Genomic DNA, 24958 nt, shown 5'->3' with positions numbered 1-24958 from the left:
TTGCGCAGTTTAATGGGCGAAGAAGTGTCGTTGGCATATTTTCAAATCGCCCTCGAGCTACAAAACATGGCTCTTTGTTTGACGCCTTCTCAAAGTGCTAGTATACAAAATGTCGACAGTAATGGAGTTGAAGGTTTGGAAAATCAAATAAACAAAATCCGCATATACTACTCATTATCGCTGCACGGCAAAGCTTTGAAAATGTGTGAAGAATTTGGATGGTTGGATCTTGACAAAAAGCAGGCCAAATATTCGCCGAAATGCCTATTTTTAATTGGTTTGTGCTTTCAGAAAAAACACATGCACGACACGGCAATGGAATACTTGACTCGTGCCCACGATGCTTTTAAAGAAATCACAGAACCACCCCACCTCGACTTACTTAACTGTATTTCAAACATGATGCGTTGCTGCAATGATAAGGGCGACGTTGTGCAAGCCATGAGATACCTGGGAGAGAGTAGAAAGTATGGTACCTATTTGCGGGTTCCTTCAAATCTTGAACTTCCAACCGCATTATTCCAAAGATACACAAATCCAGCCGTTCGTGCCAAATTGGAAACCACATTCTCCGCGGCAAAAAGTTTGCACAGAGTCGGTCAAGTATATCTGCTTTTGTTTGTGGAAGAACAAGCACTGTCGATTTTTCAGCAAGAGCTGGCATTAAGGAAAAATCAAACCGCTTATGAAAACGACCCAAATGTGGCCAAATGTTACATGTGGATCGGCAAGTGCCTTCTTTTGCTGAAGCGATTTGAAGAAGCACTGAGGATACTTACAAAGGCCAAAATAGCATATGCGCTCTGCAGGCACAACATGAACCGTAAAATATGCAAGGTGGAAAGTATGCTTGGAGATGCCTACCGAGGGTTGTGCGATCAGCAAAATGCTCTGCTACATTACGAAGAAGAGTCGCGGTTGCGATTTGAAAATCTGGATAACGTAGATCTCCAAAAAGCCGCACAATGTTTCATTAATATCGGCTGCATCCTCATGCCCCTTGAACAGCCAGAACGCGCACTAACGTACTTTAAGACGGCCATGGACATTCTAAAATCCCTACAACAAACACCTGTAAGTGTCATGATGATAAATAATTGCAAGACATTTATTATGGCCGCTACAGCAGTTAAACAATCCCTGGGATTTTCGTTTAAACGTACTTGATATTTGTGTATAACCTGCAGACAGATGGCCACTGTTTCGACCGAAAAGGTCTCATCAGTGCAGCTGGTGTGACTATAAGACGACTTTTCTGACCAGACGGTACTTGATATGTTTTCTATAAAACATGCCGTAATTCTTCAATGTGAACTAACAGCATCACGCAATCCATGCATTTATTTAGTTTTTGTGTTATTGTCTTACCCCAAGCCAAAACTTACAGTTGCACTTTTAGTCATTTTGAAAGCTGTTCACTGTGTGGTGTATTCAAATATTGCCAGAAGATTATTTGAAATCGTTGTTACATGATACAAGCTGGCGGCATTTGCAAACAGGTCTAAGTAAAATCCACAATTTAATTTCATTTTGTTGCATTTACATTCCTGTTCGATGGATAATTTTGTAATATATGAGTGTTTTATATTGGAGAGTTGCAGACAGGATGTGTACACGCACTGTTTCGATCTGTAAGGTCTCATCAGTGCAGCTGTTGAGAGTGGCACTGTGCTTGCTTTTACACTAGCGGGCACACTAATTTCCACTCTGGTTGGGTTTTATTTATTGTACAGAAACCAACTGAATAAAATACAAATCCCATACCACAGAGGCTTTTTATTTACAGAAAACTCAAATTAGGTCGCACCACGTTCAGCATGGGGAAGGGGCGGTTTGTTCATGACAAGATTAAACAAGAAAAATCTCGGCGACCTCTAAACACTGTACATACAATTCTGGAAGGCGCAGCGGATAAAGAGAAGTATGGGTTGGACGCATCAAGCTCGTCAACCAACGAAAGCATTAAAATCACATTAACGCGATAAACAGAGTACAAGAATTAGTTTCACTCTCTGTACACAAAGCGATAAATAAAAACGCCTCGAGACGAAAGCAGTGGGTAATTTTTTCTTACATTGACTCGCAAGTTCTTTGCAACTCTGCAGCAGGGTGTGGAATTATTTTTGAGATAATCGGCATCATGGAGGTGAAAGTAGTTTTCTACAAGTTGTCTTGTTTCATAAGTGCGTTTGTTGTAGTTGTCACCTGACCGAGGCAGACCCGAATATTCGCAAACACAACCTCAGCTGTCAATTACTGTTTTTTGTGCCGACGTAACATCACAAATAAATATGTTCAAAATTACACGAATCAGGGTTTGTCGTCAACACTACGTTATAACACAGAAGCCACGCGCGTGGGAAATAAACAGAGACGAAAAAAGTATGGTGGTTTCGTACTCAGTTGAATCCAGGAGACGACTCGACGATCTTGAACATATTCGCGCCGCCCATAAAATTAAACTGCTTGGGTTTGTTTGGCTGTCCGTTCGCAATAGGTTTCTTCTCCTCAACCACAGCGGGCGCTGGCTCGGCTTTCTTTGCCCAGCTCGGCTTTTGAGCTGGTTGGTTGCCGCCAGATTCAAACATGGCCGCCAAGCCAGAGATCTTGCCGCTTGAAGAACCGGTTCGGACTTTCGGGAGGTCGGCTCTGGCCCCACCTTGCGATTGGTTGTTGACAAATCGGTTTGGTTGGTTGTTAACAGAGCGGTTCGATGACACCACGCGGTTGACGTTGACCTTCGCTGGAAGGGTTTCCACAGGGGTAGCTGGTGGCGTCTTGGGTTCCTCGCGTTTCGAGTTTTCTTTGCCTCGGTGCAATGCTGCTGCGGCGGCTGCTCCTGCTACGGCGCGCAGAGGTATGAGGTTTTCGTCTGTGTATTGCAAAAGCCAATGTTATAATTGATTATAACCTCGATGAGTTTCCAACAACGTTTAAAAAGAGCTCGGTTACAACTTGAAAACATGACTAGATATTTGTTTGTGGACGTGTTTTGTATCTTGTGCAGTAGACAAGTGCGTATACATGGTATGTTAAGGGCCTTTACTCCAAGTAGTTTGCAAACAACTCTTAAACTTTACAAAGGAAAATTTTGTCAGGGTACAATTTAATAAATATTTATAGCCAACCTTGCTGCTCTACGATTTCCTCCAAGACAGCTTCCTTAATTTGTTCCTCAGCTGCTTCCTCAATTTTCTCTTCAATGGCATCCTCGATTCTTTCCTGGACAGCATCTTCGATTCGCTGCTCAATCGCATCCTCAATTCTCTCTTCCACCGCATCTTCTATTCTTTCCTCAATCGCATCTTCTATTTTCTCTTCCACCGCATCTTCTATTGCTTCCGCAACAGCATCTTCAATGCGATCCTCTACAGCATCTTCAATGCGATCCTCTACAACATCTTCAACGCGATCCTCTACAGCATCTTCAATACGATCCTCCACAGCATCCTCTATTTTCTCTTCCACAGCGTCTTCTATTCGCTCCTGGACGGCATCCTCTATTGCGTCTTCAATGCGCTCTTCAACAGAATCTTGGATTTTATCTTCAATAGCTTCCTCTACGCTTTCTTGAATTTCCTCTGCCGCTGCATCCAGGATTTCCTCACGAACCTCATCTTGAATCTCATCCAAGGCCTCCTCTTTTGCAGCCTCCACAACGGCTTCAGCGATTGCGTCATGTAGGTCTTCAGCAGCTTCCTCCCGTAGTTCCTCTTTTGCTTCCTCAATCATCTCTTCCTTGGCATTTTCTATCGCTTCTTCACGAATTTCTTCTCTTATCTCTTCAGCGAGTTCTTCGCGCGTCTCTTTCTCCTCCTCGTTGGCTGGAGGAGGAGGGAAAGTCAGATGAGGAGAATCATCATCTTCCTGCAAGAAATAAACATCATCTCAATTTCGGGAAGTTGTGGAATCAGTGAGTTGCAAAATAACATGTAACCAATCCATCAACGAGGTTAATAGCGCTCTAACCTGCTCGAAAATTTACATCTGCCAATCTACACATAATTTTGAACACACGAAACATGGCAAAAATGGTCTCCTATCAAATCAGGTAAAGTAACCTTTATCTTGGTAAAGTACGTTTTTACATTACCTGCTTATCGTCGGGTTGATCGTGAACGGTGGCTTCCGCCTCAACCAAAGAAGACGACGTTGATTTAGTTTCAAACGCTGTGAACAACAACCCAGTTTAAGCGACCACATGAAACAACCAGCTTACAAGGTCTGCTATCTATGTATACATACCGTCTTTGACGTCTGCAATCGCGTCAGCTACAGCCAAAGCAGCGATGATCTGTATACCCTTGTTCTTGTAGTAGAGGTCGGCTTGTTCGTCCACGACAAGGAATGTCACCTGAGTAAACAAGCCATCATCAGTTGAGTGCGGGCGTACCATTGCAATTACGTATGTGGTGTTTGTGAGTAACTTTGGGGACAGTTAATCAGTGTTGTTTGCGTTTGTTGCGCAATTCGTTCATTTCGTTTTTATTTTGCACATAAAGCAGTTGAACGCGAATGGACTACAAATATGAAATAAATAATCTCATGAGTACCGATTAAATCCATATAGGCTATATAGTATTCGCTAAAGCGTGACCATTGCCAACCAAAGTGTTTTTTATGCTGTTAGAAATCAGGATAATGTGAAACATATATACTCTACCAAATGTGTTGTACGTTTTTTCCCAATATTTACCTGGGTGCCGCTGGAGCGAATCATCTGAACAAGTTCGTCGTGATTTTTACCGCTAATGTTGGTTCCGTTAATTTCGATCAGTCGATCACCTGCAGAAATAACAAAACACAGTTACACACAACATAATACGATTCGCACAACATTGCCAGGCTAGTTGATTTTTGTAGTCGTAATAACTAACATGGAAACATACACAATAGGAGCTATAATAATCGAGTCCAAATTACAATAACTCCAAATACTTTCAACAGCTGTATATGTGTTTGAAGCCCGGAATTATTAAGAAATACATATCGGCAACAACAAGTTGCTTTACACTTTCACATACTATTCGATCTTCCCAACTACAGTTCCTACCTTCCTTCACTCCAGCCTTCTCGGCCACCCCATCCGCTTGCAAACGTCGCAAGTATTGACCAGGTCTATCGCCGCCTTCTCCGTTCAAATGGAAACCGTAGCCACCAGGACCCTTTTCCAACACACAAAGTCTTGGTAGAGGTCGCACTTCGTCCTTTGCTTCAGATTCTTTGAGGAAACGTCAACAAAAAGTTTAATTTTTTTGACTTAGGTCTGTCGGCAGTAATGCGGTTATATTAGCTTTAACCGTTTATTCACTGCTACAACTGCTTTGCTCATAGCAAAAAAATGATGAAAAATTTTCCTAGTTAATATCAGGGCTCTCTAGGGCATAACTATACCATCAGGGTCTTACCTGCAACCAACGCGCCGGCCAAAACAATTAGTCCCTTTGCTTTCAGGAATTTTTTGTCCTCTTCGTCCAATACTGCGAATTTGACTGTATCACCTGATTCTTTGATTCTTTTGACAACCTGAAGGGAAAAATTCAAAATTCACATGTTTGAACTGGACTGTGATTTTTTTGAGCGAGTTCAATTAAACATTCCGATGAATTTCAGAGAAGTACGGATTTAAAAATAGTTTTGATGCGTTCTGCCCGGTAAGATTTGGAACTCATATACACAAGAAAGGCGTTCAAGTGACTTTGGCATTCTTTTCAGTAGGACGTTTTGTTAGGACTCTTACATGAGTAGGCAGCTAAAGTAACGTGTAAATGAACACAATGACAAATTGGGACGCGCGTGTGATCACATGGTTGGCTTTAAAACACACAGCAAGCAACACTGCTCAAACAAGCAGCTTATGGAGGCAAGCACCTGTAAGCTCCCTTCTGCAGGTCGTAAATTACACATAAGCGTGCATGATTTACAACACCAGTCATCAACCCATCGAACATTAACCAACCCCTCACCTCATCGTGGGTCTCCTTCTGTACGTTGACGCCATTGATTTCTATGATCTCGTCATTCTCTTTCGCGCCTGACTCCGCCGCCGGTCCTCCCGCCTCCACACGACTGAGGTAGTGGCCGTCGTCGTCACGCAGGAAGAAACCGAATCCTCCGGACGTTTTGGTAAGCTTACAGATACGCAACTTCCGGTCCTAATAAGATAAAATGTAAAGAAGGGGCGTCTTGGGATATTGCTGTGTTGTTATTTGCAGTTTCATCGTGCTGAGATGTTTTTAATTTGCGAATAAAGTGTTTAAAACGATTTCCAGCAAAACTATTTAAACCGACTGTTTTGAATTTATAGCGCAACATTTTTTTGTGGTGTTGTCTGTAAACGACCGCCAAACACAACGTAGAGTTCGTACACATAAAAAAAGTTTCTCGGTAAAAGAAAAAATAACAGAAAATTCCGCACGCCCAACAGACTTCAGGAAAGAAATCATCTTAAAAACTCTTAGTATAATCATCACAAGACAACGTTCCCCACCTCCTGTACTTCTTCCACGGCCTCCTTAACAGCTTCCAGCACTGCTTCCTCGGCCGCTTTCTCGGCCGCTTTCTCGACCACGGCCTCCTTGAGTTTTTCCAGGGCCACCCCGACGAACGAAGGCATGAGGAAGCAGGAGTCGGAAGGCCAACTCTTCAGGAACTCCTGGTTCGGTTCGACTCCGATCTTGTAGAAAAGTTCCATGGTCGCACGCGGCGCCACAACGAGAGAAACCGAGTTCCCAGCCTCCCTGTAAATAAGCGGCCCGTTCTTTATTCGGTTCCTCGTAATTTCATCGCAGATATCGGCGTCGCGTATCACACAAAGAGTAAATAGTGTTTTCTTCCAACAAACCATTATAACACCATACAGAGTAATGATAAAGCCGTGGAAAATTGCTGACTTTATTATGCAAAAGTTTCACAACTGTGTTCATCACCAGTGCAAAGGGTAAATAATCAGTGCAGAATATTACAACACCTTTCTCCCATGGTACAAACGCTCCACTTTCCACCTTTGTTCAATACGCTTTACTGAGGTTATAAAACGCCTTCATTGCAAGCAAAATAAACTACGACAAATCAAACGCATTCAAACACCTAATATGGGCCTCACTGCACAGCAAGGTTTAACCTTCAATCGCTTGATTTTATGATATGGCGCCATTTGGATTGCTGGCCTTACTTGATTCTGCCAACACATTCCTCATGCGTTGCATGCATCACGTTATGTTCCCCGACCATCGCCACAATTTGGCCGTTTTTGAGGCCGGCGTCTGCGGCGGCGCCGTCGGTTTCAACGTCGGCCACAATGTGCATCGGACTGCCCTGAGAAGTGGAAAAGATTGGTTAAATCGAAATTTTATTAAACATCAATACAACCATCACCTTGTCCATTTTCAGGAAGAACCCGTAAGAATTATTTTTCTTGTCCAGATCGATCTTTGTCGGTTTCTCCATGAGATGTTCCTTGGCTCCGAGCAACACTGTCGCCAAGCCATCGGTTTTGGCTTTTCTGTAAACATTGGAGTCGTGAGTTGTTATTATGTAGTCGTAAATTAAAAAGTGTATTGGGTTGCAGAAATCCATTTAGGGCATTTTTTGTGTCCAAACATATGCATGCCAGTAAACGTAAAAATACAAACAGTTCGAGAATGAAAGCAACAACTGTAATATGATTGCTAGTTGTATAGACAGTCTGCAATAACATTAAAAGCTTCCCAAGAAAATCTGCTATGTTAAGGGTATCTTAAATGTAAATACAGCCATGCTAATCGACCCACACCAGAAGCTAGGAAACACCCAATTCAGTTTTGCTAAAGCTTACTTTTCAGCATTCGGTCCAACCACGACCAACACCACGTGATAGGGGATGGATTTGACCAGTTTGACGACCTCGCCGTGGTCGACGTCTATTACAACATCTCCGTTGACTGCGATCACCCTGTCGTCCTCACACAAGCCGCACAGAGCCGAGGCTTGATTCTCAACGAGGTCGCCGGCGTATTCGCCTTTGAACATGTGATGTTTTAAATGGTTTGAATAGTTGGACTTTAATGGCTTGGGAGAAAAATTTTAGCTTTAAATGGAAATCGTTTATTTAAAAGCACGGTTGTCACCACGTGGACTTCAGTGAAGGGACTTTCTTTTGGACAAATCATAAATTGTGTTTCTCCTTATCATTAACATATTGTTTCAATCACCAATCAACTATTACAATGGCAGACGGTAACAGTTTAACATACTGTGGTATGTGTTGCACCGTTGTGTGTTGTTCATATGCTATACTGTATGACTAATGATTTCCCACTGATTGACTGAAACTAACCACATTTTTGTGGATTACAACCTCATTACATAAATACCTGGCTGTCCTTTCTTCACGCGTAAGAAGAACCCGTATCCGCTACTCTTTCCTTTCACGACGTGGATGATGCGCGCAACCTCGTCCTTATTGGTTGCAGTTGACATGGCAACAGACTTGATCGACTGCGAGGACTTGCTGTTAGAAGCGCCCGACGTCGACCTTGAATGAGAGGCCACGCTCTCGCTCGTGCTGTATGCATGCTTCTTCTTGATTTTCTTCTTTCTGTGCGAGAACAAGGACAAACGACATGAGGGATGATCTTCGAGGATTCGATATAAGTGATATTCGGTTTTAAATCGTTTCGTCATTATCTTCTGACCAAAGGAACACTTTCCCTTTTGAGCTGGTTGGTTGTTTTATAGCAAGCTTATCGGCACAATATTTGCAGTAATGTACTAAAATCATATATTGCGAGATCCAGGCCGATAGACTGATAAGAGGGGGTCAATACGCCTTGTGGCGCTTTTGGTTTGCATAGCGCGCTTAGGAGAAACAATATATTCAAATATACCCAAACGAGAACGAAAAAGCAAACTGCAGAAAAACAAAACATGTAAAATTGCCAGATAGAGCATTTGTTCACCTGGCTGCAAAGTGTTTGTACGTCCCTTCGTCTGCTACCAACAGAACAGTCGTGTTGCCGCTTTTCTTGATCGCGTTCACCACCTTCTCGTGACTCATCTTTTCAACGTTGGTCCCGCCTACTTCGATGATTCTGTCGTGAACTCTCAACCCGCTTAACTCTGCTGGACCTCCGTCCGCCACCTCCTTGATGAAGTGGCCTGCAACGAAAGTTACCGTTAAATTGATGTAAGGATAAGAGTTGATAGAATTTTGAGCTTTGCGTATTATTATTTTTTTTAAACACACCAGGGTTGGAACCCAGGACATCCTGGGCACGAATCTCGCGGAGGGTTTCTTCTTGGTATATGGGTCGTGCGCTTTGCGTTATGTGGCTGGATGGTATTGTTTTTTTCGTAATGGCTCATCTAGTGACAAGTTTGGTGGCTGTCCATTTTTCAGTGGTTAAGAGTAAACTTATTTTGCACATATGCAGATATAGCCTAGAGAATACCACAAAAGTTGGGGATTGTGATATATGAATGTATGTTCCTATCAAATAGAGATTTTCCTAATATACTTCACGGCACATTTTCAGTTTTTTAGAGCGTTTCGAAAAATTTAATCGTATACCTGCTAGTCTACCAGCTACCATGTGCAACGGTCACCAGCAGCACTGATGAGACCTTACAGGTCGAAAGAGTGTGTACATCTGTCTACAGCTCTCATTGACTATTATGGCTGTTTTGGGCATATAATTAATCATATTGTTGTATCATATGGAAAGTTATAATTAAGAAAAATGTTTAAAATCATGGGTCTTTAAGTTATTTTTGACTTAAATTTTCTAGTACGATACTACAGGCTGTCAGAAAGATAATTCACCTGGTTTATTATTTCCCTGGGCTTGCAAGTGAAATCCAAACGTTCCTCGTTTCTTCGTAATTTTGCAGATTCTCGGTCTCAGGTCAACTTCACCCTTATGTGCGTTTCCGTTTACTTTGGGCGACCTTAGGGTCAAACATTTGCACATTACACAAGAAGATCACACAGACAATACACAAGGCTTTCGTTGATCATGTTTTCGTTGCGTTTGAAGCATGAAAATATCTTTACAACCAACGTCGTAAGTTACATCACAAAAGCGTATAGGTAATTATTGCATGTGATCTTGCGGTCAAATAAAGCTGAAAAACACGAAAATAGACAAATAAACAGTTAAGAAATCGTTCCTGACTTACCCTCCACCTTTTGGTTTGTCGTGCTCCTCGTCAATTAGAATAAATTTGATTTCGTGCTTCGGGATGCATAACCTGATAATGTTCACTATCTCATCATGCGACTTGGATTCCACATTCTCTCCGTTAATCTTAACCAACCGATCTCCATCCCTTACTCCGGCGCGATGGGCCGGCCCGCCGTGGGTTAGATTTGTGATAACCTACATAGGATGGCAAAGTAAATTAACTTTGACCTTTTCACAGAAGTTTTCTGGTCAGAGTAAAAGCACAAAAAATCTTTCTCCCGCTTTGTCTTCAGATGGCAAAAAATTGTTTGTCCTCGCACTGATCAGTCATTAGTTACAAACAGAAAAGTTACAACATTTATTTGGAAAATTTATGTTAAAATCAGTTTGTAAAATTGTCATGTGGACATAGCTTTAAACACGACTTGACGAAACAGCCAAAAGACTAACAAATACTTTACTTGCTTTACGTATTTTTTTTCTATATTAACAATCAGGCAAACCAACTTTGTAAAATAAAATGGAAGGCACATTTTCACCAAACTAATGACCGCGGCCTTCAAATCGCTGGAAAATATTCATTGCCGCTAAAAATAGGACCAGTACTGTGGGATGGTGGCACAATAAAGAATGGTAATTTATGCTGCAAACCGTTGGGCACAAAAATGAGAAGAGAACAGCAAGCGCAGTCAGCTGTGGAAGTCATCAATAGACCAATGCTTGTTTGGTTACGGACGGTGACTACAAAAGTCTTTCTTTGAGTGAGCAAACTTTATAACCGGTCATTTATATGCATTGAGTGGGGTAGGGGTGTCGACGAAACATGTTCCTTTAGTGTTTGTCGAAGGCGAGTTATTGAATAAAGGTGGTAGGTGCGGCAATGTGGGTTACATAAATCTAACTCGTGTACTGCAAAGTCAAAATGTAGCATTTTTTGGAACGCCTAATACCAGGATATTCCTTAAATGTGGAATTTATAAGGTTACGCGTTACCAAGTGCACGCTGCGAAAAATCCTTCACTTTAAGGGTTTATTGCCGCTTACCTGGCCTTTCCGTTTGTCGTCCACCTTCAGGAAGAATTCAAACTCCTCGTCTTGCTTCTTGACCACATGGCATTCGCGTAAACCGTCGTCGACTGTCATTTCTGCTAGCGTGCAATGCAGTAAACATAAATGACAGATGATTCTAAGCGATGTTACACAAAGAAAAAAACATTAATGGAAAATTTAAAACATTATATTGGATCACACAATCAATTTGGTCACAAAACAACAAAACCTGAGCGAAGTTTGATCAGTCAACGACTGACTTGTTGCGATTTATTACCATGCAAGGACGGAAAACACGCAAACAAGCAAGCAGTGGGGCGAGGCATTTATTATTCCTTGTTAATATTTGTCAGGCAAACCGTGGGCGGGCAGGCGTACCAGCCTTGCATGCGCGTCAGGCCAAAGTCCTTACGCACCACGGGACTGCAATGGGGCCAGGCCATCGACCCTCAAGTTACGGGACCGCTCGCAACTCTGGTTAATAATTACTGCGACCGAACCAATACGTCGTAGGTTTGACGTGCGAAACAAAGATTGCGAAACAAAACAAGGTTTCCGAGTTGCGTTTATTTGGCAAACTAATCAAGACAAAACAAACAGAACCAACAATGACGGCTCAAGATATATAGGCTGTAAACTGACTGCAATAAAGTCTGCCTCATAGCGTGTATAATATTATAGAGCGTTGGAACTTTCAAACACTGGATTTCTAATTTTCATCTTCTTTGCTTTCCTGCAACGAAGAAAAATACATGCTTTATTCCAAAAGTTATTAAAATTGACCAAGCGGCACATCACGAAGCTTACTAACTGGAAGAGGAGCTGCAGGTCTTACTTCTAGATCCAGAAACACTCGCCAGGCGCACATACCACAACACAAATCACAAGAACATTGGTTACCGCTACACAGGTCAGGGTACGGAACGATCTAATTTACAGTGACGCCAAACTACCCGAAGTTATGTCGCAACTGTTTGCGCAGTCAACAAAATAAGGAGCAAACAACTGAGTCATTGCCCCAGACCTCTCGCATTCGGCTTAAACTTCTTTGAATCGCGATCGTCTATCAACAACCCTTTGTCTGAGTTATTAGTGGCAAAATCTTGAGCTGCGTGTGGCATGAAAGACGCATAGTATTTGTCCTGTAGGAACAAGGCGGGTTTCGACGCAAATAGAGGGGTTGCAAATCTCAATTTGCGAGCAAATACACACTGACAAGTCAGACCAACAGCTTATAACGGTACATCCATTACCACATTAATGATCATGTACATACTGAACAATTTATGTAGAATATATCTGTACCAACTCTGTGTGCGCTCATACGACCTGTTCGGTCTGGTGTATTTTATCAATACCAATTACAAGATGTAAGCTCGTTGTCTCAATCAAACATGGTGTATTACATTGTAAACAGTAAACCGAACATTCTTCACAAGCAAAATGGACCACAGCAAACGAAAAAGTTGAAACTTGGGCAAGTAGGACTTTTCGGATATTCCATTAAGCTTATGGCACAGCTGGACAAATAATGGCGAAGGTAACGACGAACAAACTGTTGTTAATCTGGAGAAAACAGCAATGCCGTTGCATTGTCTAAGATTGAATTTTTTTGTTCCAATATACCTGAACAATTTATATATTCCAAAATCACCCTAATAACCTACAAAAATTCTGAGCGAAAATCAGTTGATTTCTAGGAAAACAACCCAAGCCCTAAACAGCGCTGTAAAGTCCCCATTACACTTCACATGAAATTGCATCGCCGTACAATTAATGATGATCTTGAGGATATGTAAGAATACATAAGATCGATTTGGCAAAGCAAACTCATTAGGTGCACCACTGTGATGTTACATGCACGTTCTTTAATGTAATGGTATCGGTGAATTGGGTAATTGAGTTTGGATTGAAACTCCCATGACATATAAACGAAGTACCAGACAAAAGTACTTCAGCAACAGGGCGAAAAGATCCGAAATTCTTGAGGCCTCTCGATTGCGAACGAACAATAGACGCAAGTTTATGGCTTATTTCTTCGCCACAAACTGAACTTTGCGCTGCAGCACAATTTTTATGTCAGGGCGACATTCTGGAGGCTGTTGTTTACAAACCAAAAGGTTGGAAAGGATTTCGTGCGCAGTTTAACCAAGGCAATGAACTAACTGTACAAACAAAACGGAAAGGTTACAGATTTTTCAAACCATACGAGCGCTGGTAAGACATCTTCGTACATCCACCACATCCATTGGCTACACAAAATTTTGATCGACCATCTCGTATACTTCACTCCATATTTCCAAAAAAATATTTACCAGCACTCGTCCAACATGCAATTTTGTACACTGGGAGAGTTTAACTGCTGCTTCTACAATGGCAGCTGAACAAACAAACTGCCTGCCACATGTCTAAACAGTGTTTTCACACAAACGCCTGAACAGAAAATACGACCTCTCTCCTGCGCTCGGAAACGTGTCACGCCACCCGACTCCACAACCAACAAGGTAAAAAACTGTAGCCGAATACTTACTGCGCGACAGACTAAAGTTAATAATTAGACCGGATTCCGAATTAAGTTACTTTCTACGTCACGGCTCGGGCGCGGTAAGGGCGCGCAATGCTGTTACCCAAGGTTGTGTCAGACTCACGCCCTGTTATACAAGTCCCTAAACGAGTGTGCCATTTGCTTCTTTCCTTCACCTTTATTTAGGCTAAATTTTGGCCTCCGCGCCAGTTGTAGAACTGGCTGAAGTCAGCTAGGATCGGCTAGCACGGTACTTAGTTAACCACATGTCTAAACTCTTTTCATTGGAAAGTTAATAATAAAATTTCCAATCAATTGTGGTTTATGCTCACTGGTTTGGGTGCCCAGGTAGATTGTCAAACAAGTTTTGTTGCGTGGTTGTGATGTTGCTGCACCTTATATGATGCGACATCTCATCCATTTCGACACACCTTTAAATGATTTAAACCTGTGTCACCTAAGACCTACATTCGGTACAAAAGAGCTCCAACCTTAGGAACAAACACAGAACACTTCGGCCGTTTCCATAATGGATAGGATCCCGATCCCTTATATTGAGCCTCGATTTCGGGCAAGTCACAAGGCAAATAACGTCGTGTGTTTGAGAAATAATGAATCACCTCCGCCCGCTTGCAAGCATGCATGCTGTTATTTGCAAAACGAACGGGGCAAAGGAGAATGATGATAAGCTGGCATATCACTTACCGATGAAGTGATCTTCTGCTTCGTTGTGCACCAGAGCACGGTTGTCATAACCGAACAAGTCAGCACCCTTATCAGCCCTGCAAAGAAAAACACCGAAATGTTGACAAGCACAAATCCTTGTGCAATGTTGTTTAGTAAGCTTGTGGTTGTCATCACCAGCATTCACAAAAGTACATGAAATAATGTTTTCGAAAAACTTACCAATCTGGTGATTCTTCGTCAAACCGGCGAAAAACTGCAAACGAAAACTTGCATAAATAACAGTGTTTATTTTGATGGCCTGAAAAAGTAGGTCGAATAAACAAAAAGTTTAGTGAAAAATGTGTTTGCTTGGTCGTGAATGTTAACGGCGATGAGGGAAGCGCTCAACGTCGACGTCGGATTATGCCGCGTTCTTTTTACGGTGGATTCGTATTTATACGTTGATCGATGTTGACTCTGTGGGTGCGCGTGCGCGACATGTTGGCGTAATCGTCATTCGCAACGTTACGACGCGTCGATTGGATTTGGTAGTTTAAATGATTAATGGCGAAAGCGTGCATAAACATGTGCAACCTGATGATGGTAAATACAATGACCACCGATTTCGCTTCATGACTTAATATCGTCCGCTAAAATCGCTTCATGACGTAGTACCGCATTGGAATAATATGACAAAAAAAGACTAAAGCTAGACTATGGACAAAACTTCCCTTGCATTTATACAACAAACGGCTTAACTGTTTAGCTTTGCAATTTGTTTTCTGAAACTACATCTTTAAACATGTGCTCTATCCAGTCTAAACTAGCAACCAGAAACAGAAACAATCTACGCGGCTAAAACGAAAGCGTTCTTCTCTAAACGTTATGAGGCGACACACACAGGCGAAGAACATCTTTCGTACTGTTTTCCGACCGTGGGTTGTTCCCCGATGGGTTCTAAATCCAACAAAAACGACCGGGAAACATTTAGACTACTATAAGTGGACGACAGACCAGGGTAAATATGGTTGGCATGTGCTTAAAAAAAGATAAGCCCTTGTGATTCGTGGATCGACAGGAAGAACGGCGCCTCACGTTTTTCCCCTTATTCCGATCAAGTTGATTTTCCACTCGGTGCGAGATATTATTCGCCTGTTAGTTTCTTTCCGCATCCCGACACCATGCCATCTCTCGGGGCCACTTCACAGAAGTTGGAGCACGGCTTTAGCCACGGCGCTCGTACAGCCCAAGTATTCATTCAAAGCTGGTCGGATTTGGGTCGCGAAACGAATTTTCAATGCTTATATGCTCTATGGGTATATGTAACGCTTTGTCAGGTTATTGGGCATTTTCGTTCTGATGTAATCGAGTTGTTGAAAACACGAATGACGGAAAACCCAAGTGGTGACAGTTTCACAAATTACGATACATCCGCAGTCGCAACATCGCATGTGTTAAACTGTTTTATTCGAAAATTATACAGATAAACACTGTTTTTCTGACCTGCGAACACAAACAGCTTGCGCGCAATATAAACTTCATGAATGTGCTTTCGTATGAAACAATTATTTAAAAACTGCCTTCCAACTGCATGCTGAATAAAGTCGGGCCGTCAACTTCTCTATTCCGTTTTTTTTTCTCAGCTTATTCTCAGCGTATTTTTCAACATTGCACGTCGCCTAATACATACAAAAGGTCTTGGGCGCGAATTTTTTGACCGCGAAACGAAGAAAAAACATTTGTCAACAAGACACAACACGACTCGTCCGGCACAAAGACAAAAGCTGAAACATCCGTCACGCACTGACAATCGATCGAGTATCTACTCCACATTCCGGAAACTATGGCAACGGGAGACGCTCGACGGTCGGACCGAAATGCGCAGAAGAGACTGAGATAATTCCTCTTTTATCCTTGTATGGTTTCACCGGTTTTGGCAGAAAATAGCGTCCAGTTTACGTCATGAAAATGTGTTTATATCGTTCGCCATAGCATTCGCAGAATATTTCGAAAAACCGCAAAATATTTCGAGGTCACAGAAGAAATTGGCGCACGAACCTGAATAATCTGGATGTTTGCTTTGACAACTGCCGCCCACAGGAATAATAAACATGAATAAAATTGTGCATAAGCTGCAGACAGATGGCCAGTTTTTCGACCTAAAAGGTCTCATCAGTGCAGCTGGTGTGACTTTCAGACGACTTTGCTGACCAAACGGCCAAAATAATCATATGATTATTGTGACAAGGGGCCTGACGGCACTATTGGTTGAGCTTTGCTTTTTCCACCTTGTTTTCTCCGTAAGGTTGCACCTGGTTTGGTGCCCAACGGATGACGGTGATTGTATAGTCACCACAAAATGGAAGTCCTTGCTTGGCTGTTTGGTGAGACCTTTTAGGTCGAAACAGTGGCAATCTGTCTGCAGCTTATACACAATTCATATTATTGGCTCCACATTGCTTATCATGTGAATAAAATTGTTGGGGCATCGATAAAATCATAACGATTTCAGACGACCATATTAAGGTGATTGCAGAAAATTATCCTCTGTCACAGGGTCGTAGTCAACAGTGATACGACGGGTTGCGACAGGCCGCATCGGACGTTAGGTGGTCGGTCAATTTCATTACAACCATGCATTTTATAAATGTTTTGTTTCTGCTTTTTAGAAAAGTTGTCGTTTGCACTTCCATTAATTTCTCTAAAACCTTTGCACATTCGTTCTTTTACAACTTGGGAAGAAATTTCATTATGGGCAAAAAAGCTAGTGGCGGAGCCCAAAGCCAGATCGATCACTTTTGCAAAATAAAACAAACAAACAAACAATGAAGTTACGACAGGCCACGAAGACAATATTGGAGGTTTTACTTCCGTAGGGGACGGAACCGGTCAGTTGTAATCAGAAAATCAAGTGTTTAGCTGGTTGAGTACACTTTCGTGCTCTTGGCAATATTTGCCAACGGGGTTCCTTGAAGAACCGCCAGATTTTGGTGCAGGAATTGACACAGCAGGGTGCGCACTGTGTGCTCAGCCCTTTGTATCCAGCTTTCCCACCGTCCAGGCCAGAACTGCAACGTTAGCAGGTCAACTGCATTGTGCTAACTGGAATGTCACCCACGGTGATGCAATTTTACATTGCGCGTTTAGCGTATTAGCTTCGAGGCATCTGATTCCTATATCACAATATTTCTTGAGCGGTAAAGATATTGAGAAATGCAACCAGTGGTTTTTAAAGGGGATTTTTAGCAATGTTCCCGTCCGCTAAAAGTCACACAAAGCGTGTGTAAGGCCATCAACCCTCAATAAAAAATCATTTGAAAATCAGGGTTTTCAACATTAACATTTCTTTTTCATTTTTCAACCGTGTTAATGCCGCAAAGTATCTTGCAGTATCTGACGCCAAAATCAACAAGCCACGCAATTTAATAGAAATTGACCTTTTATTGTTGCAGAACCGCGCTGCACAGGAATAACTACAAATATGCGAATTGCAGCAGAACGTGCGCCACCTAAAACAAATAGACTGCAAACCAAACTACCATAAAACATCGAATTGCGCCAATACAGCAGGGTGCTGCCCTCATTGATGTCAATTTTATGGTCCACCTACAAGCGAAGCACTTGCGCAATAGGGATTTTTTGGAATTTCGACATTAAAAAGTTAAAAGAAAGATACATGACAACAAGTAAAAAAAAAAAAAATTTGGCTACAGCGGCGGTGTTTCAAAAACATTGAATTTCAAAAATCAGGAATTATCGCAGTAACAGAAGTAACTCAGTTGGCAAAAAACACGCATACAAACAATCATCAGTGTAAAGAATTGACTGCAACATAGATTGTAAAAAGCAAAAACTCCATTCAAACTCTATAACACCAAAGTCAAATCAAAAAGCGGAGTTGCGTCACGTGTTATGTAACAGAAACGTCACAGAGCACGCATTTTGCGAATCAATCCGCTAACACAGAACAAATATTGTGTCTCCTTGCAGTTCTTCCCATCGACGGCCATGTTGCGGTTTGACCTGTCTAAGCAAATCAATACAAAACCATAGAACGATCGTAACGGCGGGGACATGTGGAAATGGCTGGTACAAACGACGACACGACCAGCTGCGTAATTGCCAAGGTGCTCCAACACGTGGTCTCGTTTGATTTCCATTTTACGTTGCCATAGCGTGCAGAGCCTCACCGATAATTAAGCCATAAACTAAGGTTACGAGAACAGGTTTTCGCTGAACGCCGGTGTTTGCACGAAAGCCACTGCCACCATCAAATTGCTTCAAACCGCAAGGAATGCCCCGGAAGGCTGCGACTCCTGCGGTCAAACTGCTGGCGATGGGCCGACCTGTAAAGGAACAATGGTTATGGGTTTAATGGCAAACGGTTTTAAAGGTTTACAAATCTTTCAAAATTTTCAAAACGGGTTTAAAATTCCAAAACTAACTTGTAAACCCATTGCACAACTTCACAGAAATCAAATTTCATATGATATAAATATACTTGCAGTAGGCTTCGTACAATAGACAAAGACGTAGATATTTACCTCAGGTAGTTGATGCTTGCTTGGAATGCTCTGGCTCGTCTATCGTCCAAATGATGACGAAACAATCGCCTTCCAGGCCGCCTCAACTCGAAGGACAAGTCATAATCGTCTGCGCAGCGTTTGTCACGCAAAACCGTAGTTTAATAAAAGCGTATGCGCGCTCATAAGCGTAAGGGAACGACGGCCTTAAAGCACTAGATTTAATAACTGTATTTATATCTAATTCACACATATAACTAGACATACACAAACGCTTCCAGAGGCTGTCCTATCGATACAAGCTGCTAATAAAAATCAATTGGTTCAAGCTACTGAGGCTGGAAATTGTTTTGGTTGATGAAGAATTTGAGATGTTTTTTGTTACAAAGGTATTGCGTTAAAAAGGTCAAGTGTGTTGGGTCTTCTATACAAATTTTACCGCATTCCGTTTATCCTTTTCTCGTTGCGCTGGCAAAGGTTAAAATTTCACCAACCCCCAAACAGACCACGTTTTGATTTCTTCTAGGTTCCGAAAAACCTTTAGCGCTGTTACCACTACGAAACTGCTTGTGTTTATTTGCAGGCATTGGAAACTCTTGGCTTATGTAGATGATAAGAACGTTATCCCAATGTAAAGAGCGAATTTACACGAAATTGTTAATTGTTAACAAACTTGGTTAGTGGATTCAAGAACTTATTAGAGTAACGTCAAAGCTACTTAAGCTATACGCATACAATACCACAACCCATTCATCCGTGTCGGTTACTTAAAATTACTCCTTACATTCTCACCATTACTGTTAAAACTACAGGTGGGCGAGGAATGTTATCCCTGCAGGGGGCCGAGGTACATTATCAAAAACATATACGCACAGGCGACATGCACATTTTTCACAGGTGGCCAATTCTTTTTCGCGCGAAGTTGCGGCTAAAGAAGCCAAGCCTTAAACAAACATGATGAGCAAAATCGTGCAGCAAACAAACCGCACCCAGAAAACGCAGAACCGAGCACTTTGCCCGTTAAGTGGCGCTGTTACCAGTCACACAAACTCTTGATCACACACATTGAACCACCGCAAGGCCCGGGAGCTTTAACACAATAAAAAGATCAGCTTTAGCGCTTCGAAGGATAATGTTTGCTTTCCTCGTAAACCTCGCCAACGTGAGCAAACGTCCTGAATCGCTTGTCGGTCGACTTGGTTAATGTTTAGCCGGCGCCCATTATGCAAGGGCCAACATTTCGCCGTGCTCTGCAAATTGTCCTGCAACAGGGGCTCTAACGCTTACTCTGCTCCGCCTAAGCCGATTTTGCGCCGCATTGAAGCGATAAGACAAACAGGCAGCCATTCCAAAAGCTACATAAGGTGAAATACTGAATTTTATGCTGACGTAGAGGTTGTAGCCTCCTTAATTAAGACCTACGTTTGCTAATAAGAAATACTTGCATTAAAAAAATACACATACCCAGTCAAAAAAACACGCATAAACTTACCCATCTTTCGGCGTCGTTTCCGGAAGTGACGATACGTGATTACGTAGGCGCCAACCACAACCAGCAGAGCGAGGGTCGCAGATACAACAGCCGCGATCGGAAATTCCTGAGTTTCGGCTTCTGTCGGCACTGTTTTTGTTTCCTCTCGCGCTGTCAGTGACAAAGCATGGTTTAGAATAGTGTTTTGCAACCGCAGGTCAGCGTTGATTATTTACTGGTCTCCCGATATATACATTTTTGTTCTGTTCAGCACATTTTAGTTTAATTTATTCAAATCACCGGGTCATAAAATTATTAAAATTTTCCCGGTGCAAATTGCAAAAAGGTTAAGAACCACTTGTTTAGAGGTTTGGTGATATTTGCCACTGTTTTAGCTCAAGTTCGACGCTTCTATGCGTTTATTAGAATTTAATTATGTACGCTCCAAAAATCGCGATACAAGCGCAGTGTAACAAAAACGGTATTTAATTGTTCTGTGTTGCCTATTACCTGTACGGTTACCACGTGTTTGTAAACTTTACCGTTAGAAAGACAAACCAAGATTATACAGTATAAAAAACAACACAGGTACAATACAAACCACAAAATCTTTTGTAAAGGAATGAAAAAACGTTTCGACCGGATGCTCGCAAATTCTTGGCAGGGCACATAGTAAGGCTATTGATAGCTGCAAGTAACAATACAAATGTACACATACCTTTAAAGGCTACAGTCCTAGCAGGAACGGGGATACCGCACCCCACGTTGATGCTCCAGCAGAGGTTGACCTGAACTTGCCATTCAACTGATGTTGGAAGGTTGAGACTGCAAGCTTCTGTCCATGCAGCTACGCACCAAGCCACAACGCGCCACCTTGTTCTACAGTATTGGAAAATATTGCAAGGTATGAATAGCGTAACATCATCTTGTAGCAAATATGGTTGAAATGTGTATGATGTTGTAAAGTTTTCTCACGCGACTTTAAAATTGAAACGGAAGAAAAAATATCACTTTTATAATAATGCTTTTTCCACTTATGTTCAGTTCACGCAGAGCGATATTAAAACGAAATACCACGGCATCATTTAAGGAGGTCAAGAGCCGATAATGCAGATTCAAATTAACAGATTAAACATAATCCATTACGTTTTGGTTGCATGACGCTTTACATCCATTTGGCAACCACTTTATGTCTGGATGTAACGCCATTTTTACGTAGAACTACAATCTTGGCAAATATGACTTACTGGTTCGCACTGCGGGCCTCGACCTTCACACATCGCTGTAGCGAACTCGAATTCCACGACAAAAGCTCGTCTTCGAACGAAGATTCTAGACGCCACCTCACCCAACCATCCGTGCTGTTATACACGATGTCTTGTAATCCAAAGGTTCTCTTGCTGGGCTTGGTTGGGCTGAAAGCGATTGTTGTCGGTGAGTTGGTTACTGCAGGGGTTGTTGTTGGTGCTGGATTTGTGATAGACTCGTTTCTCGGTGTTGCGCTGGTTGATTCTTCGGGCGTTGCAGGAGAAGTGCTCGTGGTCACAATTTGCAATTTTTCTGCAAAAAAACGGTCGTTATGTTGTGTTATCATGTTGTATAGTTGGCTCCAATACTTTCCACGGAAATTCCATGAAAACGCATAGGTTAAATATGTCAATGATTTAAAGCGTAGTTAGTAATGGAAAATAAATTAAACTCCTGGTCCTCACTGACCTTTGGTTTTCACCGACACCACATCCGACTTTTCGCTTCTTCCAGCCGAATTTACTCCGAAAACTTGAACCGAGTAGACCGCATCCGCCTTTAGTGACGTCACGCGACATGACGTCGTTTCACAAGACACTGTAACAGGAGGAGCGTCGTCCCCACTCAGGGATACCTCCGCCAAAAATTGTTCGCCGTTAGGAATGTGGTTTTCCAGTTTCCAGGCAACGACGAAGCCGGACTTGGTCACGTGACTTATCGCGACGTTGGTCGGAACAGGAGGCAAATCTGGGACACAGGCCAAAGGCGAAAGGTCAGCAAATACGTTCGTGTATAACGCATTATGATTTCCCGCATTATAAAGTTTGCATGTGCATCTAAATTTCTGCAGCGACGTCTAATAAAGGGTGTGCAAAAAGAAACACCGTTTATCTAATCGATTCGTGAAACAAGACTACTATTAAACCCAACGTCAATCGCTCAATTTAATCGTAATTAATACACATCACAATATTGGTAATTTGTATGAATGTTTACAGTAGCAGACATATGATCCAGTTAGGTATGACAATGTGTTCCTTCCAAGCACAATGCACAGCATGTTAAAACTTTACCCATGCAACGAAGCTCCGTGAAACCCTTGTCAGACCCGACCACGTTCTCCACCCCACAGTAATATAGACCACAGTCCCGCAAACCAACCCGAGTTAACTGCAAGAAAGAAGAATACGCGGTTAGGAATGATTTATTTATATCAAACAGTTAAGTGTTAGGAACTACATGTTTAGTTCTATCTCTTGACTATTGTGTTAGTGTTTATACATCAACGCAAATGGTGCTATACTTGTTTTTACTTTGTCAGGACAGAGGGAATTCGAATAAACCGCATTTCAATGGCATTAGTGTTCTAACTTATAAAAAAAAACAGAGCACCAATCGCCTTTATAGATCCATCATCATTTGTTACTGGGTGCAATTATTCCTAATCAACGTGAACCATAACATGTTTGCATACCATTAGTTTGCTTTCTAGGGTTGTGTCATCCAGACGTACAGTTGATATATACAATCTCCCTCTTGTTCCATTCCGAACAACGCTGGCTATGCGAACATCGGATGAGCGCGATGAATGCGACCATTCCATCCTCGGCAAGGGATAACCGCTCACCACACACGTGATATTGACGTCATCGCCGACCAAAACACGACGTACAGATGATAATATGGTGATTGTGGGAGGATCTAAAAAACAGCATATTTGTCGTTCTTGCGTGACATGTTTCGATGGTAAGAACATGGACATGGATACTTGTGTGTTGACGTGTTGCATAAACCTTGCATGTCTTCTGTATATCTCTATACACTGGAAAATCAAGTGTGCATTTTTCACACACTGACGTGTTGTTTTAACCCACCTGATGGGTGTTTATGACACACCACGTGTTATTTTCACACGGTTGGTGTGTTCCATAGTGTGAAAAACCCTATACCCGTGTGTTATTTGGCAAATAACCAATTACACAACGGATTGGGATCGAAGCATGTCAAAAGTGGCTGTTTTGCACACTAGTGTGTAAAATGGAGAACTTCGTTACACACCAACCCGTGCATAAATTTTCATTGCAAAGTCGAATTTGCAGTTGTCATAAAAATGAATGTATTGAATGTTTCAGCTATCTCGCCTGCATCGGGTTGTTTCAATATCGGTATACCGAGAGGAATGAGAGCAACCTGTATCTAATTTTGACATAGCAAATAAAGCAAGCGATAAAACAGCTTAGCATAAAAAATATGTCCGTATGCGAAGTCAATTTTTTGTTCTGATTTTGTAAGCTGTGAAACAAATTCGTGTGCGATATAACTGGTGGCACGTTTATGCTCGATCTTGCTTGGTAACATGTAAAAACTATTTATAACAGCTGAGCACACAACGGTATACTTTCGACACCACACAATAGTTTACTTACAGCGTATGTGCACATGAGATTCCGCAAAAACCATCCCAAAGCGATTTTCGGCCTGACATCGGTAAACACCCCTGTGTTGCCGGGAAAGCCTGTCAACCGTAAGTGAGCTGGATCCGACGACCGCACTCAGCTCAAAATCGGCGTCGATCTGAATGTGGTCCTTATACCTAACAGGTGCCGAAAGCAAGCAGGCTAAAGTTTGTCTAAATTCCTATCGCAAACACTAACACAATAGCCGGCACATGCATCTGCATTAAACCTAAATATGTGCTTTGGTGCGCATGTTTTCAATGCGATAAGCCATGGCGGAAATAACTTTCAAAAAACTTTTAAAAACTAAAAAAGTTCGACGGAATTTGTAGACGTAGCGAAATGTTAACAACAATCATTAACCAAGGGTATATTTACCAGGTGTATTTCGGTGCCGGAAGTCCAGTCGTGTTACAAACCATCGTGAGATTTTCCCCGACGTCCAAAGTATAACTGACCGATGGTTGCGCGATTATCGTCGGCGGGTCTGAGGCCAAACAAACACAATGATAAGATGATTACTTGGTCATTTATATTGATTTTTGGTTTCCTTGTTTACCAAGCTTAAAATAACACGGTCAAACAATAAAAATGTCAAAATAATACAAATCGTACGAAAAATGGATATTCTAAATGTATTTTTTTCTCAAGAGAGGTTATAATTGTAAGTGAAGGTTTGCAACTTGTGGAAATAATAACAGGTTTGTCCACTTTCAGGAATCATGAAACTATTGTAATATCATGTTTTGTTACGTACAAAGGACGGTAACGTCGGTGGCCGCTTCCTGCACTGCGCCTATTCCATTTGACACAGTGCACAAGAATCTTCCCGAATCGTTGCGAAATAACGGAAATAC

General features: G+C 42.0%; 1 protein-coding gene across 1 annotated transcript; it reads right to left on the bottom strand.

The window, feature by feature from the left end:
• Positions 1-1775: 1775 nt before the first annotated feature.
• LOC145899851 (uncharacterized) lies at positions 1776-23210 on the bottom strand. Its single transcript, XM_082988777.1, has 25 exons — positions 23120-23210; positions 22719-22815; positions 22114-22392; positions 21645-21957; positions 21116-21276; positions 20419-20568; positions 14644-14677; positions 14443-14519; positions 11208-11308; positions 10159-10358; positions 9803-9927; positions 8940-9138; positions 8355-8578; positions 7817-8000; positions 7378-7504; positions 7175-7317; positions 6491-6740; positions 5967-6155; positions 5409-5526; positions 5054-5221; positions 4697-4785; positions 4246-4354; positions 4094-4170; positions 3129-3867; positions 1776-2872 (listed from the first exon to the last, which is right to left on the bottom strand). The coding sequence occupies exons 1-25, from the start codon at positions 23120-23122 to the stop codon at positions 2400-2402; spliced, it is 4629 nt and encodes a 1542-aa protein (XP_082844903.1). The 5' UTR covers positions 23123-23210; the 3' UTR covers positions 1776-2399.
• Positions 23211-24958: the final 1748 nt, after the last annotated feature.

This window comes from Ascidia mentula, chromosome 4 (genome assembly GCF_947561715.1).
Source record: "Ascidia mentula chromosome 4, kaAscMent1.1, whole genome shotgun sequence".
Taxonomy (NCBI): Eukaryota; Metazoa; Chordata; class Ascidiacea; order Phlebobranchia; family Ascidiidae; genus Ascidia; species Ascidia mentula.
The sequence above is the reverse complement of the archived record's forward strand: the minus strand, read 5'-3'. Positions and strand labels throughout refer to the sequence as shown.